Source organism: Zingiber officinale, chromosome 4A, assembly GCF_018446385.1.
Source record: "Zingiber officinale cultivar Zhangliang chromosome 4A, Zo_v1.1, whole genome shotgun sequence".
Taxonomy (NCBI): domain Eukaryota; kingdom Viridiplantae; phylum Streptophyta; class Magnoliopsida; order Zingiberales; family Zingiberaceae; genus Zingiber; species Zingiber officinale.
Genome location: NC_055992.1, coordinates 3,462,940 through 3,482,731, shown reverse-complemented (window position 1 = coordinate 3,482,731; position 19,792 = coordinate 3,462,940). Strand labels below are relative to the sequence as shown.

The 19,792-nt window shown below is 36.6% G+C and overlaps 2 protein-coding genes across 3 annotated transcripts; both read right to left on the bottom strand.

Annotated features, from left to right (window-relative positions):
- On the bottom strand, window positions 1-1,173 carry LOC121969110. The gene has a single exon (XM_042519034.1). It carries the CDS (start codon window positions 1,171-1,173, stop codon window positions 1-3), a length of 1,173 nt encoding a protein of 390 aa, XP_042374968.1.
- Window positions 1,174-3,101: 1,928 nt separating this feature from the next.
- LOC121969308 (lysine-specific demethylase JMJ18-like) lies at window positions 3,102-11,862 on the bottom strand. 2 transcript variants are annotated; one of them, XM_042519330.1, is made up of 12 exons: window positions 11,615-11,862; window positions 9,857-10,086; window positions 9,366-9,437; window positions 9,207-9,287; window positions 8,575-9,078; window positions 8,281-8,502; window positions 7,649-7,810; window positions 6,730-7,095; window positions 5,274-6,651; window positions 5,081-5,184; window positions 4,322-4,519; window positions 3,102-3,876 (listed from the first exon to the last, which is right to left on the bottom strand). In XM_042519330.1, the coding sequence occupies exons 1-12, from the start codon at window positions 11,622-11,624 to the stop codon at window positions 3,481-3,483; spliced, it is 3,723 nt and encodes a 1,240-aa protein (XP_042375264.1). In that variant the 5' UTR covers window positions 11,625-11,862; the 3' UTR covers window positions 3,102-3,480. The 2 variants fall into 2 exon arrangements, with proteins under 2 accessions (XP_042375264.1, XP_042375263.1); XM_042519329.1 differs by having other exon boundaries at window positions 9,857-10,169; window positions 11,615-11,861.
- Between the last annotated feature and the right edge of the window lie 7,930 nt (window positions 11,863-19,792).

Genomic DNA, 19,792 nt, shown 5'->3' with positions numbered 1-19,792 from the left:
CTAATTTGACTTTGAGCAAGGGCTGCGATCTTGATCCTGACGCCGCTGACACCGGGCGGAGCGGGCCGATTGAGGCCGGTTCGAGGCGGAGCCCTCGCGCTCCTTCTTTTGCTGCGGCGAGAACAAGTGGGCGAGGCCGAAGACGGATACTGGCTTTCCGGAGCCGCGGAGGGAGCCTACTGGGACGACGTTGAGGACCGGCGCCACTCGGACGTTGGCGGAGTAGGATCTCTCCACGCCGCGCGTCCGAGGCCTCGGGCCGCCGGTGAAGCTCCCCGGGCTGCTCGAGCTCCGCTCCAGGCCCTGGAACACGATCTTACCCGAAGAGATCATTCGTGGGCTGTCCACCGACACAGCTCGAGGCTGGTGCGCTGCCGAATCGGCGGTCCGCCTGCTGTGGTTCAATGCCACCCTTGATGACGCTGGCACGGCGGGGCGCGAGTAGGCGAGGGGGATCCGGAACGGGACGTGGCCGGGCTTATCGGAATCGATGGATAGCCTGGCGATATCCTCGTGATCGGGGCCCGAGGAGGAGGAGGAGGATGAGTGGGAGAGACGGGAAACGAGGAGCGAAGACTCCTGATCCGAGTCGCGGAGGAGGGGGAGCCTAAGCGACGCGTCGGCGGAGGCAGCCTTGGGGTGCCGGTGGAGCAGATGCTTGATGGCCGACCTAGGGATCGCATTCTTCGACGCGACGGAAGCCGCCACGGACGGAGCGGCACCGATCGCCGCTTGGACGCTGGCCTTCGCGGCGCGTGCGCGCTTGAGGCCAAGCAGCTCGCGCCAGCGAGCAGCGCACCGCGGCGCGCGGGGGGAAAACGGGTACGGATCTACGCCGGAGATCTCCGCCTTCCGCCGCGTCTCCGGAGGATCCGGCGAGACAATCTCCGCAGCCGCAGGGGGTTCCGCCTCCGCGGGCTTGGGTACCGCCAGCTGGAGCGGCACCAGCTTCCCGTCCGAGAAGAGCTCGTCGGCGGGGAGCATGGCGACGGGGTCGTCATGGAGGCGGAACTCGAAATCATCGTGGGAGCCGTCGAGGCGGCCCTCCGCCGCGGGAGGAGGAGCGTCAACGGCAACCGCATCGTGGCTGAAGGAGATCCGGGGGCCGAGCCAGGAGAACGCCTCCGTAGCCGTCGGCGCGAGGGCCACGCTGTTTACCAACGCGGACGCCATCAATCGAACCAGAAAAACTCAGAGGAGAGAGAGAGAGAGGAGACCAGCAGGAAGACGAAGCAACTAACTGCTCGACTGAGCAGATCACGGTTTCATTTATAAACTTAAAATATTAATTTTATAATTTTACGAAATTTCAATTAATAAAAATCCATTTTCTCTAATTCGGGTAACTGTTGGGTAAAGTAATCGGTAAATATTGGGCAGCATCGCAGTAGCTGTAGTACATTCAACAGCTCGGACAAGTTCAAAAAAACTGAGTACTTTAAACTCCTTTCGTAATAAAATAAATAAATTCTATCCAATTTATTTATTAATTATTTATTTATTCACTCACATGGTCAGTCGCGCGGTCTCCCTCCCTCGCTATCCGAACTCATTTTCTGCAAACTGTTGCCGAGCACCGAGAATGCTACATTCCCTCGACTTGCCTTTATCTGATTGGATGCCAAGTGGGTCCCCGAGTTACTATAGGGAGACAGGTGGGGTCGTGGATAATTGAGTGGGTAGACTGGCTGCAAATCATTTTTATTGTTAGACCGTCCGTTTTCTGGATGAATCATCGAACGGTTGCGGTTCCCATAGCTATTAGCGTTTGGAGGAAGATGCTAAAAGGCTTGATTAATGTGGTTTTTTCAATTTTTTTTTTTTTTATTTTTTATTTTTGAGAAGATTGAAGTCTACTACTACTACTACTACATAGGTGTAGTAGGCAAACTAGTCCCAAGTAGTTGGGACTATCATTTCCCATTGACCTTCAATCATGTTGACTTAGATATAGAAGCCATCACCCATGTCTACTTGCTCTGTACTTTTAGTGCTGTTTTTGTGATACATTGTTCTTGTCTATTTGTGAGACAATTATTCTCAAGCATATTACTATAAAGAGAATGGACAATTTCAATTTCCCCTCTATATGTTTTCTTATTTTTGAAAATGCCCCCTCATACCTTAGGGAATTGTATATTAATCAAAGAGAAGATACATCAATTTGTCACGAATGTTTCTTTCTTTCTTTCTTTTCCTTCACTTGATCATGAAAATGGCCATGCACGACGACCTCAATCTAAAGTAATTGGCAAAGACGAAAAAGAGAAAAGGGAGAGGCAACCGCCTCCCGTACCGTATCACATTTTTGGACGATGGAGTCTTTAAGAAATGCCTAGTTGTGATAGAGGAGCGAAAGGGAGATACATCTTTACATTCTTTCTTTCCACCCCTAAAAGCTCATCCTTTGCCCCCCAACACATCATGTGATAGTATGGTAGTGAATTATGATGAGCACTTTGGGTCCACACTCACTCCCATGCACCATTTAATAGCATGCTTTCTCAAAAAAAAAAATTTTTTTTTTCAAAATTAAATAGCAAATTGCAAATCAAGATAGAAGCTAATTAAATTTTATCTAGAAATGTAAAAAAAAAAAAAAAAGCAAAAAAATATAGAGGGGGCTTAGCCATGTAACCCTAATCAATCCCCCACATGTTCTCCTCACCATATGCTTAGGTTAATTGGAAGAATAGGGTTTGATGCTTGTAACTCTATCCATGTCCCCTGCAAGAAGCATGTGGACAAATTGTGAGAGACCTGATGTGTTTGTGGTTGGTGCAATCATTTTTTGGCCCTTTTGGGTGTGCATCATGTGGATGGATGGATTGGTTTGGGTAGTCGAGTCAATCGTTTTCAGCTTTTTTTTTGGTTTTTGTTCTTTGGATAGATTAATCAGTGGTGTCAGAAGCCTAATTGTTGGGATTAACAGATCTCAAATTGTCCTTGATTGTGTTAAGCTTTTGAATGAAACATATGTTCATTCCTTTGAGTCGACATCCATGTTAAATGTCGCATATTGTAGTTGAATCTGAGCAATTTGTGCATGTTAAGGGGACCATTTCTTCTTGTAAGTAAAAACAGTAGACATCGAGAGGATCTAAAACAACATCTATCATATGTTAGAAAAACAAGAGGTCTTGGATGTATAAGTTAGCCTTAAGCTATCTTTTTTTACAATGGTCTGTGTCGCGACCAATTATTCACATCAGGCAACCTCTCAGGCAATGGCCAAGAACACTAGAAACATAATCTCGGTGCACAGTCAGTTCAACCGTGCGAGAGCCAGTGATTTTTTTGTTATCTAAAAAAACAAATGGGGGCTTTGATGATGATGCACTAATCGAATTCAATGAGTCAGACTCGACGAAAAGAATAGCGGATGGGACAAGCAGTGTTCGATCTTGATTCCAGATTCTTCAGCGCAGCCAGCTTACGAGAAAACTGAGGGGGGGAACTGGTCATATGCCGCTTCTGTTCTTATTTATGTACTTTCTTCTGGATCTTGTCTAACAGAGTTACATAGGCTGCACTCCATGAGCTGCTCCCGGACTTGCTGCAGAAAACTTTCAGCAGCATGCTTAATTCGTCGTGGCTGGCCTTTTCGAAGAGGCGTCCTAATACGCTATGAACCTCTTCGACCGACTCCTTGGTGTTTCCATGGGACGGCGCATCCTCTCCTGTCTTAGTTAAATCGACTCCGAACAACTTTCCTTTGTTGAGACTGCAACCACTTCTGTTGACATCAGTGTCTAAAGTCATTGGAGCTTCTGCGGCCACATTTTTCGCATCGTTCAGCTCAGATACTGAAGACAAACTAAACTTAGACTCCCAGTATTCTGAAGTCTGATGGTGGGGATCCAGGGCTTCGATATCCTGCCGAAGTTCAAATTAGTAAGTAACACATCCGAGAACTAACAACTTCGTGCAAGTCTGCGAAAGAAATCAACAAACTGAAATAAACATGTACAGCTACAACTACTTAAATGAGTAAACCTCCCAAGTGTTTTTCGCCATCTGCTTCTCCTTGAATCATTGATCCATCCAATTCAACTTCTAATAGTGAATAGTTTTTCCTTATTTTAATTTCTATTGGGGAACTATACCTAATTGTTAAACAATATCAGCTTTTTTCTCTTCTAACTTTCTTAGTACTTGTGTTCAACATTCTCGCCTTCACAATTTTATGAAAAAGACTTGAATCTAATAATATTTCACAACTACTTAGTCAAAATATTGTGTTGAATCTATGGCTGATTTTGATCGGCGGCCAAACAACAGGAGATATCGATTGCAAATTTGAACTAGGCAGCGTGCTTACGCGAATGATTGCTGGAGACGAAAACCCAAACATTTCAAGCCCATCTATGGACTCAGGGGATTGCAACTCAGGAAGGCCAATCTTTCCTTGATTACGTTGTCGAACAATCTCTTGATTGAGTCTTTCTCGAACCATTTCCCAACATAGTAAAGCAGATGTGCTTGAAAAATAAATCTCTGGATTGTCTTCCACTGACACCTAAACCAAAAACAAGCATCAGATAATCAAATTAAATAGTCGACGTGACTTCAGACAATTTTTTTTCAAAAATGAACTTATTTAGCTAAAAAAATAAGATGAAAAATGAAAAAAAAAAAAAAAAAGGCTATACTTTCATGTTCTTTATAATGCATTGTCACAGATTAACTCATAATAAATGAATAATCACAGTGGTTTAAGACAAAGTTTGTTGTTTTTATTGAAAGAGTAAACATCTTTCTATGTTCAGCAATTAACGTGTTACTATCCAAACTACAATCACAACGAGAAAAGAAAATTGGCTTCCACAAATCAGAATTATAATTGAATATGCAGGTAAATTTGAACCAAATAACATTAATGAAACCTAATCTTAATGGCGACTGCTCCAGCATTGTCCAGCATTGATGTCAAGGAAAGTGACTTGAAAATGTATGGCTAAAGATAACAAGACGACAAAGTCTTGTTGAGTCAGAAAATCAAACGACACAGGTAAAGTAACACGAAAATCAAACAATATATCAGCAAAATGAAAGATGAATTATATCCTAAGGTTCCAACCTTGAACAAAGGTTTCTGTAGACCACCATCAAGTACTTCTGAAATATAGTTACAGAGCTTAGTTGGATCAAGCACACTAAAAAAGTTAATGCGGGATCTGAATCCTGTAAACATTACAAATAAAATTACTAAGAAATCTTTATACAGTTTATACAGGAAAATAAAATTATTTAATGAAATAAAAGAAGATTACCATTTGGAAAGATGGCTTGCCTACAACTCCACTGCTTCCCAAGCATCAACTTTCCAAAGTTAAGAGGCTCTATCCTATATTTCAGCATATCATGCTTCCTTTCGAAGCCATGAAAATTTTGACTAAATGTAGTAGAATAGTTAGAACTATCCCTCATAGAATGACTCCCTTGACTATCTGAAAGGGTAGATGCACTACAGAGTTGATGCTGAAGGTTCACTCCGAAAAGTTTAGGACTAGATTTACAAGAGAAGTCAGTCTCTCTTGAATATGATGCTTTATTCCAAAGTCCTTCAGAACAAGCATGCGAAGAAATCAAATCAGGCAAGGGACTGAGGGCCCTTGATGAGACACAATCAGAATCTATTTTTGTTATGCCCTTATTTGTCAGCATATTATCATTCTCGATTCGAGTTCTAATTCTACCTTTACCGCTTACACACTTAACACTGAAACTTGAGCGGTCCTGTCTAGACATGTCAGAGTTCCAATTCTTATGTACCATGACAGAACTTATCATTGCTTCCTTGTGTTCAACATAACCACTATCTTGAGTTTCAATTTTGGGCTCCATAGATGGTTGTGCCATGTTCAAATCCAGATTCATACCTTTGCTCAAATTATGGCCGGACAGGAAATTATCTTTTCCTTTTAATGAGTTTGCAAATCCTACATCATTACACAGCACTAGATCTGATCTCACTTCTAGCTCGGCTGCAGCAGAATTTTCTATCGTGCTATTCCTTTCTTTTACAGGCCCAGAAAAGGCCTTTGTCCGTCTGTTTCCTATACTACTTTCTGTAGAATCAGTATTTCTGGATTCAAATGGGTTATTCATGTTGAAGATTTGTTCTGGTTCTTGTAAACGATTGGAGTTCTTACACTCTCGATGTCGAGAACAGAGTGCGCCAGATACTTGTTTAGCATTATCCTTGCAATGTTCTCCAGCATCAGCATCCATAGCAATTACATCCGTCAATGAACTTTTGTACTCAGATAGGCTTTGTTCCATGGAATCTTTAGAACGATCTAAGAGTTTTGACTGTGTGGGCAATAGCATTTCAATGCCGTCTAATCTGGGGAGCTTCCTTGCACTGAGGTTGCCTTCAAGAACTGCCACAAGAGCATCTAATTCTTCCAAGTTATATCGAACAAGTAGACATCTCTTACTAGGATCACAGGAGCACATTAGTTTTGCATGAGATAGACATGCAAATCGATCAGAATTGCATTCGCAAACAACAGCAGAAAGGTGTAAATCATAAAAGCACAAAAAGCATTCTCTTTCGGTTGAGTAGTCAAAATCCCTATCCATCTTTCTCACAGATGAAATACTAGAGATACTCTCCCTTCTCTTATGTTCCAGAGTGATTCTTGCCTGCCACAATATTACTTAGTATTAATAATAAGAACCTTATTACTTTAAGAATAACTTATGTTAAAAAAAATCATTTACCTTAACCGCCTGAGCTAGTACTCCATCCTTCCCACAAAAGTTTTGCCATGTCTTGAATTTTGCATTGGTGTACATGGGAGACTCCCCCAGCTTCTCTTTGACAGCTTCCCATGCAACACCTAGCAATAGCTTATCATGGGACAACGAAGTCTTCCGGTGTTGTTCACTATACAACTCAACAGCACATTGACCGTGTGGAAGCCAGTCTGCTGGTGCAACATTTACTGCTTCAGCACAATTGAAGCCACAGTTAAAACCAGAATGATACGCTCTTGGAAAAGTAAGAACAAATTCTCCAGACTTTTGAATGGCACGGTAAACAGGAACTCCTTCAGCTTTTAGGATGGAAGGAGACAACTGTGTAACCTGCTTAGATCATGAAAAAAAATAAGAATTAATATACGTATACACTAATGGTCAGTTTACTTGGGAGAGCGGATATCAAAACTAAGGAAAAGTTTCCGCAGTGGAAAAGTTTTCGTCGTTTACTTCATTAAAATTTTCAGATAGAAGAAAAACGCAATCCATCAACAGATAGTTTTGGAGCCAAAATAGATTACCTCAAAATCGGACGGAAAGCAGCGAATGGAAAAAAAAAATGACGCATGTACCCTTTTTCATTCACAAAATTATACCATATACAAAAAAAAAATGACGCATGTAGCCTTTTTAACTCATAAAATTACACCATGTACCTAAAAAATGACACATGTACCCTTTTTTATTTACAAAATTACGTTGCATGTATCTACCTTCTTCTATTAAGATAAACAAATATGCAAAGGAAGGGATTTCTTCACCCTTTTTCTTCTCTTCCTCCGAGGATAATTTTCCACCATAAATTTCTTTCCCTTCCTCATCCACGCTTTAGAGTAAACAGAGCATAAGTCTTCTGAAGTTTTAAAAACAATAAACTTACCAGTTCATGCAGCAGATCTGGTTGTTCCTCAAACAACTCAGGAAGATGTTTTTTCATGGCATCCTCCAGCTTCACTGCATCAATGCCTGGAATCCCATACCAAACTTTTGGATCACCAAAGTGCATGTAGTTTAGAGAATAAAGATGGTGGTCTTCCACATGCTGTTTAAGCAAAATGACAGTTTAAGTTAGAGGTTCAGCAGAAGATCTAAGGAACATTGGGAGGAAGAAACGAACAAAAAAGGAAACCAAGAACAAGCTTAGTATTTGTTGAGGGAAGAGTCCATCAAGATAATAAGATATGGCATTTGCAACTATCTGCTGCTGGTCCTGTGGATATTGAATGATTCAACTCTATGAAGAGTAATGTCAATTACTAGACTCTGAGAATAATGTCAAAAGAATAGAAATACAAATAAAGTAGTAGTTAATATAAGCTTCCTTCAAGAATTAACTATCATTCACTTCAATGATCTAGAAAAAGCAAACTTCTGAAATCTTTTATTTAATCTGTTGGAATGCATTTCTGAAGCTTTTGAATGAGCGGTGAAAAAACACTCAAGAAATTATTTTACTAGTGACAGTACCCATGGTGAGAAGGAAAATCTTTTAAAATTCAACTATAAACCTACCCAGCAAAATGATGAAAAACACATTCCGACATATAGCCAAGGCACCAAGACACCAGATATATCCTCCTTCTCGAATGAAAGAACTGATCCAGCAAGTCTTGGTAAATTATTTAAGTTCCAACCAGAAAGTGCATAAGGGTCCAATTCAGCCTTGTTCTCAGAGAATGTTTTAGGAAATCCACTACCAAAATTGGCAGTATCAAGATCAGCACCGTAAAGTACCTGAATTTGAATGAGATATTGCAATGAATAATTACATATTAATGTCTTAAATTAGGATAAAGAGGATCATACCTCAATGTCATCAGTTGAATCCTCAACAATCCGCCAATATTCTCCTTCAATATCCTCTGCTGAAGGTTGACACTCATCTTTTTCACTACTATCTGTCATTCCAAAGTACTCTCTTTTGAATTCATCAGCATATTGCTTGAATGTCTCAAGAGTGTAATCCGAGCCCGATTGAAAACCAAACTTCTCATCATTGTCTGAGCCAGCACAGTCATTGGATTCAGAAACAGCAGAGGAATTTCTCCTGCGTGTCATCCCAAATCTTAGGCGTCTTTTTCTCTTTCTTCTTTTCTCACAACGATTCCTGCCTTTTCTTCTCATTGGTTCTCTGTTTTGAAGCTTGTTAACTTCTTGAATTCGGGTGTTAAACATAGTGCGACTCCAAAAGTTATTGTTTCTCAAAGGACATGGCGGTGACCAAGAATGAGGAGGAATAATACGACAGATGCCATACTTTTCTGCTTTCTTTCTTATGCTAGCAATGTAGCCAAGTGTATCTGCAAATTCCTAAGAAGAGACCAATAAACTTCATTAGAAAAAGATATAGAATGAAATATAAATTACTGGCAGAAGCTCCAGCAGTTGGGACTAGGATGGCAAATCAGCAATAGCCTAATCATGAATTTCAGGACTACCTCCTCAGTTGGATAGAACACAGGAGCTTCATCAATGACAGGTCTTTTTTGCCCTTCATCTGGATGCCATCTTGAAGGCTCCTGCTCATAGCATATCAAACAATAATAGGTGGATTGCCTGAGCAAAAAATTAACAGATTAACTTGTTTAGATGTGTACCATTTCACATTTGGCCTTTTTTATGCTTCTGGATGCATCATTTCTTTGTCGTGGACGCTTCATAGGATGATCCTAAAAGAAAATCCAGTAAGAAATTATCACATATGAGATATAAATTCAAGGTTTTTTACACATGAGAAAATCAATAAAGACTAACTGACAGTAGAAATTAATAATGATCTTATGAGTAGAAATATGTATATGACAACAACAGTGTTGAATAACTGCCAACCCTAGAACGACGACAGGACATCTTCATTGCTAAATCTACTTCAACTAATAAGGCAAACCTATCCTTAAAGTGTACTACTAGACATCCACTATTTGAACTTGTATCTCAACACTAACAATAAAATGAAGTATGGAGTATTATGGACTAACACAGTGATAAAGAATAACAATTAGATCTTGGAGTACTATGGACACAACAGAGGATTGATAAGCTTTTCAGGCTGCAAAAATATAAGATTTGGAGGGATAGAATCACAAACTTGGGCAGGTAGTTGGTATTCTGATTCTTCTTCAGAGCTAATATCAAACACGCCATAGTAGATACCATTTCGCCGCCTGAGTGATCGCTTAAACTTCATTTCTGTGTGATCACAAGTGTCGCTATCCAACTGCTTCCTTGGAGAGACTGTAGGTTCATTGGCAAAACCTGCATTTACAACGGGAATGCCTGCATCCTCCCTGGCGTCGACAGGCATATCTTCCGGCCCTTCTTTTGAGGAGAGCATATCTTATGAAACTATTTCTTCACTAGGTAAATGAAAATCCTATGTACAGCATTCAATCCACATGTACCTGAAGCATGCCAAAGATTACTAATGAAAAGATGCAGGATACCCTCTGCATTTTAAAAAATAAATTGCATAAGAAATGTCATAAGTGAAGGCTTAACAAAATTGATGTATTTATTATGGCAGTTTCCACACATTAGCTACCATATTTAGGGTCAGACATTAACCTAATCATATCTATCAAGACAATACCGAAAACTTGTGCCCAAGCATATACAGCTCAGCTAAAAAATGATTAATTAAAATACAATACATGGAAGTTATTTGAAGTTTTGAACATTAGCAGAGTTCAATTACTTCACAGAGGATTCAATTTCAAAAGCAATCAGTCCAGAAATATTATTTAAGAATGATACCATATTCCATGGTTTCATAGCGTTATATAACGTCAGTAACCAATCAGGATATGAACAGAAATTCCACCATGAATACTATGGTTAAATATTCATAATATTCCAAACACAAAAGCTAGATTGTTTGTGACTATGACCTCTTAGTATAATAGTATAAGTTCTTAAAATGCTTAATATTGGATGATATTCATCTTCAAAAATAGAATATAATGCACTGTAAAATTTATCTAGATCAACAAATATATTCTAAATTCCAATTGCACATACCAATAGATATTCAACAACAGAAATGTATTGAATCAAACTAATATAGTTACTTCAGACAAAGAAATGCAATAATAATAATGATGATGATAATAATAACTTGTTCCTTATATTAAAGAGATAGTTATTTCTGTTTACAAGGGAATATGTGAAAATTTTGATATGTAATTAATAACCTATGGATTTTCTCCTAAAAATTAACTGATGGGAAAAATGTAAATAACATCTAAAGTAGTCAGCAATAGCATCCATAGTTTACCGAAACCAAAAGATCAAATGATAAATCATTGATCTTTTGCCCCTGTGATGAATATACAAAACAAAGATCATAATACAACAAAACCCTAACCATAAAGCTCAAAAGAGAAAAGGGAAAAGGAAAGAAAGAAAAACCCTAAACTCACACACAACTTCTACCAAGACAAGGATCAGCAACAGCTAAGTTCACACCAAACCCTAAACAGATCTGACAAAAGAGTATGATAATGCCACAATTAGAAACCCCCAAACACAACCTGTCTTCATAAAACCACAAAAAGAAACAGCTTTCCAAATAAAACAAAACTCGGATCAAAATCAGAGTCATGAATTGAACAAACATCCTATCAAGGGCAATGCTCGTCAGAGCAAGCAACCAATTAATCAACTGAGATACAACCACCAGAGAAATAAATCAGTAACCCTAACCAAGCATCATAATTAGCACAATTACCAGACCAATTGTGCAAATATGCCGGAATCAGATTCAAGACCTAGATCAGTGCACGACAACAAACTATCCACAATGTTAAAATGGGTGAACAAAAGTTGAAACATGGAGAGCCAAAAGCACCTGATTGCATGAGCCGGAGATGGCAAAAGAACCCCCAAGGGAAGCAAGCTGGATTCGAGGCCGGTGTTCACCCCCCTCCAACTCCAATCGAATAATCCAAGCAAATTGCGACTAGCTCTGTGCTAAATCAATCGCAACCACACGAGGAATTCAAGTGGGAGGAGGAGAAAGCAGGCGTTTTTATGATGAATAGCACCATAAAAACACAAGCTTTAACTGAAATCCATATCCGAATCCAACGAACGAAAGGGAAAAAGAGGGTTCCCTGTTCCGTGGGCGCAGAGTTTTCAGGACGAATTTGCCCCAAAACCTTTACCGAATTCTCAGCTATGCCATCGTAGCTCTGTTGCTAATTGACCGTATCAACATAAATTTTGACAAATTTATGTGAATTATTCCAATATTTAAATCTGGAAATATTATTACCTGTTATTACTTGGATTTTGGTGAAGTATCTTAATTTTAGGGAAGCAATTAATTTCAGCATGTAATTTGGAGATACTTTATTATTACCCTCAAATTGATTTTTATTTGATTAAAATAGAGTTTGAAATTATAAAAAAAAAAAAAAAATGAAGAGGAAGGATTCAAACGGTGTGCTGCAACCGAGTGCACCGTGTACGACAGGGGATCTAATGGATAGAATTGACCGAGTCGCTAAATAGATTTTATGGAAAGTCAACGGTCAATCGATGTTTGACTAGGGTGTCTCCTATCACACTGCCTCCTTCGATTAAAGTTCTTAGAACGTGGGAAATCAACTGGCGTGCAAATTTATGTGGGAAAACAAAAATTGATTGGAATTTTTTTATGAGCAAAAATCATAGTAGTGTCTCATTTTTATTTATTTTTTGAATAATCAAAATAGCATCTAAAATGATATATCCTTCTTATGGGTTACATATACACTTGTCTATTTTTTTTATCTAAATTATAGTAATTATAAAATTATTATAATTGAATAATAAAATGTATTATAATAAATAGAATTTTGTAGCTATTACAAATGATAATGATAAATTTAATATATCATAATTATTCAATTAATTACTGAATCATTTTGAAATATTCTCTTTTAATGTTTTCCTTCATTTAGTAGTAATATTATTGAGATGTTTAATAAGGAAGATATACCTCAAATATGAAATTTATTTAGAGAATGATATATCATAACTATTCAATAAACACTTAATCACTTGTACACGCAACAAAAGCCAACTAATACGTTTTAGCATTTATAATTTTAAACTTTAAGATGTCTCAACAAACAACTTATCTATGGAATTGTTACTCTTTTCTTGAATTAAAAATTCAATTTCTGATACTCCTTATGCATGGATTGTAATTATAATAGCTATTAGTTCGTAGCTACTATAATATTATAGTTGTAACAGTTAAGATTTCATAATTATGATAATATTATAGTAACTATAAGTTTATAATTATTATCGTTGTCGTTATTATAGTGGTTACGTGCTCATAGTTGATATAATATTTTAAGATTGAAACAGAAAAATGACGGTATGACATATGTAAAGGGGTGTCTCTATCATTTTAGAGGGATGGAGTATTTTTTTTATTAAAAATAAAATAAAATATGGCGCTACTTTGAGTATTTAGAAAATGAGGAGCATTCTTATTATTTTTGTCCGTTTCTATTTCAAAAAATAATTTAGCAAATTTATCATTGTGTTTTGTGAAGAATGGTCGGTATATCGTAAAGTTATCTCTATTTTTAGATATAATATCAAATTAATTTCATTTAAAAATAGTGCAAGTTATTATTTTATTTTATTTTAATTTAAATTTCTAATTTTATAAGAACGGATTCAGAAATTATAGTTGAGAATTATTAAAGAAATGAACTGGATTTGGTGCGGAAGGGATGAGTATGGGTAAAAAAAAAAATTTAAAAAAACGAATCCACTAAGATCCATGAATAAAGGACTTCCAATATTCATGTTTTTTTTACGGATCTATTGCATTCTCTTTTTTCTCATTTTAATCTTTTTTCATTCCAGTCATATATATTTAAAAAAACTAATTACCTCTTAAAATGGATAATTATTGTCCCAGGACTATGGTACAATAGAATAGCTAAGTATTTGAGTCGCATTTGTAAATAATTTTTTTTAATCAAGACGTATAATCATGGGATGTTGGACGTTTCCAGATTTATCTTGATTACTAGTAAAAAAAATTTAAAAAAACTAAATCGATAATTCCAAGTTCAATGTTATCTAGTTCATATTTTTCTTAAAATGGATAATTATTTCTAATCGCAATCATAAAATCATTATCTTACTACATCTTCTTTAATCATTCTAAAGGTCATCACTAATTAGTTTTCTATGCTTTTTCGTGAAAAAGGTTTCATAATTTGACAGAGGATACAGATTTTTTTTCCCCTTATTATATAACGGCGGAGCCCGGGTTGATCTGCCCGGTAGATCACGGGCTGATGGGAAATAAAAGTCCTTGGCTACTATCTATCTCTCTCCCTATTAAGATGGTACAATAATTAAGACATAGAATGTCCCCTCGAATGAGTCTAGTGGTTAGTGCATAAAATATTATCATAATGAGATTTAGGATTCGAATCTGACTAGAGAGAACCGAAGTTTCTACGCTTAATTAGATTTGCATCAAATTTTTACACATATATCAATTTTAATTAAAATTATAAAAAGATTTGGATGAAAATGAGAATTCGAGAAGAAAAATTAAAGTGAAGTATCTTTTTAATATATTTAATCATTAAAAATAAACATCATTCCATTTAATTTTTTTTCTCCATCTTTAATTGAACTTGCATAAATATCAAGACTATTTTAAGAATTAGCACCAAACAGATATGTATATTATTTTAAAATATTTAAGAAAGTCAGAATGTAAACATGTTCAAAAAGTAGATTGGAAGTTGAGTGAGCCCTATTTCAGATAGTCGAAATTATCTAAGCGAACGGAATCGGAGTGGAAAATTCGAACCGAAGTAAGTGGAGCTGAAGCTGGAGGCTCGAAGAGAAAGTCAACAAAATGTTGACTTTCCCCTTCGGGCCGCCCGGAACTCAAGTTTTATCAAGATAGACATGGACTTTGACTGACGCGTCGGGATTCGGGAATAAGGTTTTATCCCATTTCAGGCACATGGAACACTTCCATGCGCCTCGAACAGGGCTATATAAGCAGCCCTACTCCTAGAAGTTAAGAACAACGTGAAATACAAAGAAACAACACTTGTGCGCTTTAGTTTTTGTTTAGCTTCTTTTATGTACGTTCATTGTTGTAAGAGGTTTTTCCGCCTGAAGAAGATTCTTAGCACGGTTCAACTTCCTTGAATTAACAACATCCCCGGTTGTAACCAAGTAAATCTGCTGAGCCTCGTCTTTTAGTTTCTTTATTATTTTTATGCAAATGTTTATTTTATTTAAGTTATAAGTCGAGAAAGGTTTTTGTCTTGATTTGTGCAGGGGCTATTCACCCCCCTCTAGTCGGCCACCAAAGGTCATAACACTAGGTAAATCTTTCGTGTTAGTATTGGGAAGCTTTGCTTTGTGTTTTTCATTGTAAAAGATCATTATCGACTCAGCGAGCGAGCTATTCGCCCCTCCCCCTCTAACTCTCAGAGTGTCCCAACAGTCACCGTAGGAGCAAATGAGGAAGGAGTCGTTGAAGGATACAACAAAAGATCTACCATCGTAGAACTATTGCAACGATGATGTGCAGGGTTTTGCTTCAGAACCAAAGGCGATATCGCGTCTATCACCAACGACTGCGTGTAAGGTCCAGCTTGAATTTGATTGCTTCCACAGAATCATGGCTCTTCAACTTTGTTAATTTACTGATGTTCCATTACCTTTGTTGAAGAAGAACCACTATTGAAGGAATCTAATTTGGATGGGACAGTAGATAATGATTTGACTTTTTGTAATATTCATATCAATCTCTTTTATACTATCAGCGACATCCTTAGAACCTATTGCGTCATACTAATCATTTACATCTTGTTTTTTAAAAAAACTAGGAACAAGTTTTAATGACACATTTTTTAATGACACATTTTTGTTCGGTATTGCAAACAACAGTACCATTCATGTTAAAACCATGAATTTGTTTTGTTTCTTTCTCAATTTGAAAATCCCTATCAATTTCATCCACTTCTTCATCATCATAAATTGACTCATAAGTTAATTCGGTCTCGTCTTGGTCATAAATTAAATCACCGACTATGTCGATGTTGTTGTCTATATCTTTCTCAAGAAAATTGTATTCAAATTAAAATAAAATAACTTATGACCTTTAAGATCTCGGTCACTAGCTACAATCACTATGTGAGACTTCCTCAACCAGAACCTATCTATCACGACCTCGACCATGCACCTCACTATCTTCAAGATCTTGTGCCGTTAGATGTTGGGATAATTCCGCAACTTGCTTCTGTAAATCTTTAATCATCATTACATCCTGGATATTACAATCACAATGTTAGGCTTCCTCATTCAGAACCTACCTGTTTTGACCATAACCATGTCCATGATGACCCTCTATTGGATCTTAATAGGCTCTGATACTAATTGACATCAAACAAAATATGTATTTTGGGACGTGAAGTTACAGAGAGATAAACAAGAAAATAAGTTAGAAGTAACACAAAATAAAAGAATAGCCTAAATTATGCTTAAATCTATTATAAAATCAAGAGCAAAAGAAAAAGGGGCGTAGCCATAATGTAGCTTAAGTGAAAACAATTAATTCAATATCAAAATAACTTATCATAAATATCATCCAAGTATAGATTTATATGATTCTCAAAACTCTCAAAAAAAATCTAAACAGAAAAATAACTAACTAGACTTCTTTCCTAAAATTTAGAATAAAATAACTAACAATATTTATTTCTTAAAATTTAAGATAAATTAACAGATTCTCTTAATTAACAAATTACTAATTAAAAAAAAACTCAAAAATGTAAATCTGTATTCCTTCCTTATCAAGAATTTAAAATAATACTTAATTGGGTGAAATCTAGTGCTTGAATTGTTAATTAAACAAATTAAGAATGTCAATTCTGATGAATTAGATAGGTTTGATTGAATTAAAAATAAGTTACTAAAAAAAATTTCAATTCTAATCCGATCGGAACCTGAACTCAACACACCAAAAAAAAAAAAAAACCTAAATCTAAACCCAAATAATCTATCCAACCCAAAAAAAACTTTTTTTAATTATTTTCTTATAATTTTTTACATGTTTCATTAGAGCATCCACAATACTATAATATTATAACACTCACCACCTCATCAAAAAGCATAGGGTCCACTGCCACATACTCGTTATAACAACATCCTTTTTTCACCCACATCCCATCCCTTTTAACATTAACACTCATTATTTATGGGTTCCACAATCCACTCAACCATCTTAAATTTATATCATATTAAATAAATATATTTTAAAATATTTAAATTATTATTATTTTTTTAATAATAATATTACTTTTAAAAATATAATTTTATTATTTTTAAAAAAATAATATTAATTTTTTAAATATATTTATTAAATAAAATAGATGGTTGTGAGGAAACGAAATTACAATGTTAGGAAAATAAAATTATAAAGTTGGGAAAATGAAATTACAATTGAGCGGCAAAAATTACAAAGCTGGGAAAACAAAATTTATTTTAAATTACCATGTAATTATGAAATTGAAATGTAACAATCACTTAAATAAATCATACAATTATGAAATTAAAAATAATATATGAAATACTAATTCACGGATTATTGTTGTATTGCCTTCAGATATACTTAACTAAGTCGGCGCGAAGTTGGTGATGAACTTCAGTGTCACGTAACTCAGAATTTGTTCGAAGATAATCCTGAAATCCTCGATTTGAGCCATGGATAAGTTGTGCGGGTTCGTCACCTTCATCGTTGTACCAATTTGTCACGTAACCTCCCTCATCCTCAACAATCATATTATGTAAAATAATGCATGCTAACATGATTTGTTTTAACTTTTTCCTATACCAATAATGAGCTGGACCTCTGACAATTGCCCATCGAGATTGGAGCACCCAAAATGCCCGTTCAACATCTTTTCTTAAGACTCCTGTATTTCCTTAAACAACTTCCTCTTGGGATCCTCCGGGCAAGGAAAAGCCTTAACAAAAGTAGCTCACTCAAGATATATTCCATCTGTTAGATAATAACCCTTCGTATATGTAGTGCCCGTTCACTGTGAAATTAATCTCCGACATATTTCCTTGCAAGACGTTGAATATGGGAGATTCATATAATACGTTAATATCGTTACATGAACTGGCGACCCCCAAAAAATGCATGTCATATCCACAAGTCATAAAACGCGACCGCTTAAAGTACAATTGTTGGTGACCCATGTCCCCTTGTAAATTGACTTTTCCAAGTAACTGGACAATTTTCCCATTTTCAGTGCATATAATCAAGGCTACCTAACATGCCAGGGAAGCTATGTCTCTCATCATGCATTTGAAGAAGACGTTGAACATCATCAGCATTTGGCCTTCTCAAGTACATATCACCAAATATTTCAACCACGTATTCGCAGAACTTGAAAAGGCACCTGATGGCAATTGATTCACCCATACGTAGGTACTCGTCAAGATGATCGGCAGGGACTCCGTAAGCCAGTTGATGAATTACAGCGGTGCATTTTTGTAGTGGTGACAACCCTTTTCTTCGTACAACATCGTCCCTATGTTGAAAAAATGCTGGATGATTCTCTAATGCATTCACTATGCGGAGGAATAACTCTCTTCGCATTCAAAATCGTCTTTGAAATATTTCATCATGATACACCGGGGTTATAGAGAAATAATCATTGACGAACCTCTCATGCCCGGCTTCATGATTTCTTTAGACAAACCTTCTTCTGCGTGTGTGCCTCCTCTGATATACTTTCATAAGTTGTTGGTGTTGTTGAAGAATCAATAACATCAATTCTTCACCCGAATCATAAGCTTGCTCATCGATTTCAACATGGACTTCGTCTTCGCTTATCGAGCTGGAACTTAAGCTAGAGCTGCCTATAGAATAAGACATTTTTGGAGGAAACACGTTTTAGTATATGTGTTTGAGAAATGGTATGATAGTCCAATGAAAATCTTGTAGCACAATGTGTCTATATATATTATTTTTCTCATGCAACGGCTAGTTTGTAATGACTAGTTTGCAATGGTTAGTTTGCAACGGCTAATTTGCAACGGTTAGTTTGTAACGCTTAGTTTGCAATTGCTAGTTGTAACAGCTAGTTTCCAAGGCTTGTTTATAACGACTATTTTATAAAATTATAATAATTAAAAATCACATTAATCGAAATGAGAAATACAATAATTAAAAATTACAATCACTCGAAAATATAATAATACTAGAAAATGAACGTTGAGTAAACAAATTAGATATTCCATCTCGACCTAATATCCTGGCATAGGCATTCATGTATGATAAGCTGCTCCTTTGTCATCTGCGAGGTGTCTTTGTTCAATATTTCGTACTCCTTCAACTTCAAGCGATAATTCTTAGCTTCAGATTTGGACAATGCAGTTCTTGCCTTAATCTCCTCTACTTCGAGTTGTTTTTGTTTCAAATCGACTTTGGACTTCTTCATGCTTGTGTACTCAGTGAACTTTGTGATAATATTGTTGTAGTTTCACTACAAAAAAAATACAAATTTGGGGACAAAAGTCAGGAACAAAAATAATTCATTCCAAAATTGGGACAAATTTACCAACGAACATAAATTTCGACCCAAATGACCAACGAAATTTGCAACAAAAAAATTTGGTTTCAAGTTTGCAACAGGAAAAAAATTCGTTGCTAAATTCGTCCCCAAATCCTGAACAAATCCATAATTCGTCCCAAATTTAGGGACAAATCCTGGATTCATCCCAGATTTTGGAATGAATCGAGGATTCGTCCCAAAATCTGGGACGAATCCAGGATTCGTCCCAGAATTGAAATTATTTTTTAAAAAAAGAAAAAAACACGAAAGACTTATATCTTTACCTAGAGACATTAAAATTTCATAAAACAAGTTTTTATATGTTCGTATCGTTGTCCTAATTGTAAATATGCCATCATCCATAATTTTCAATTAATATTTTGAGTGATTCAAAATTTTAACACAAATTAGGTCAA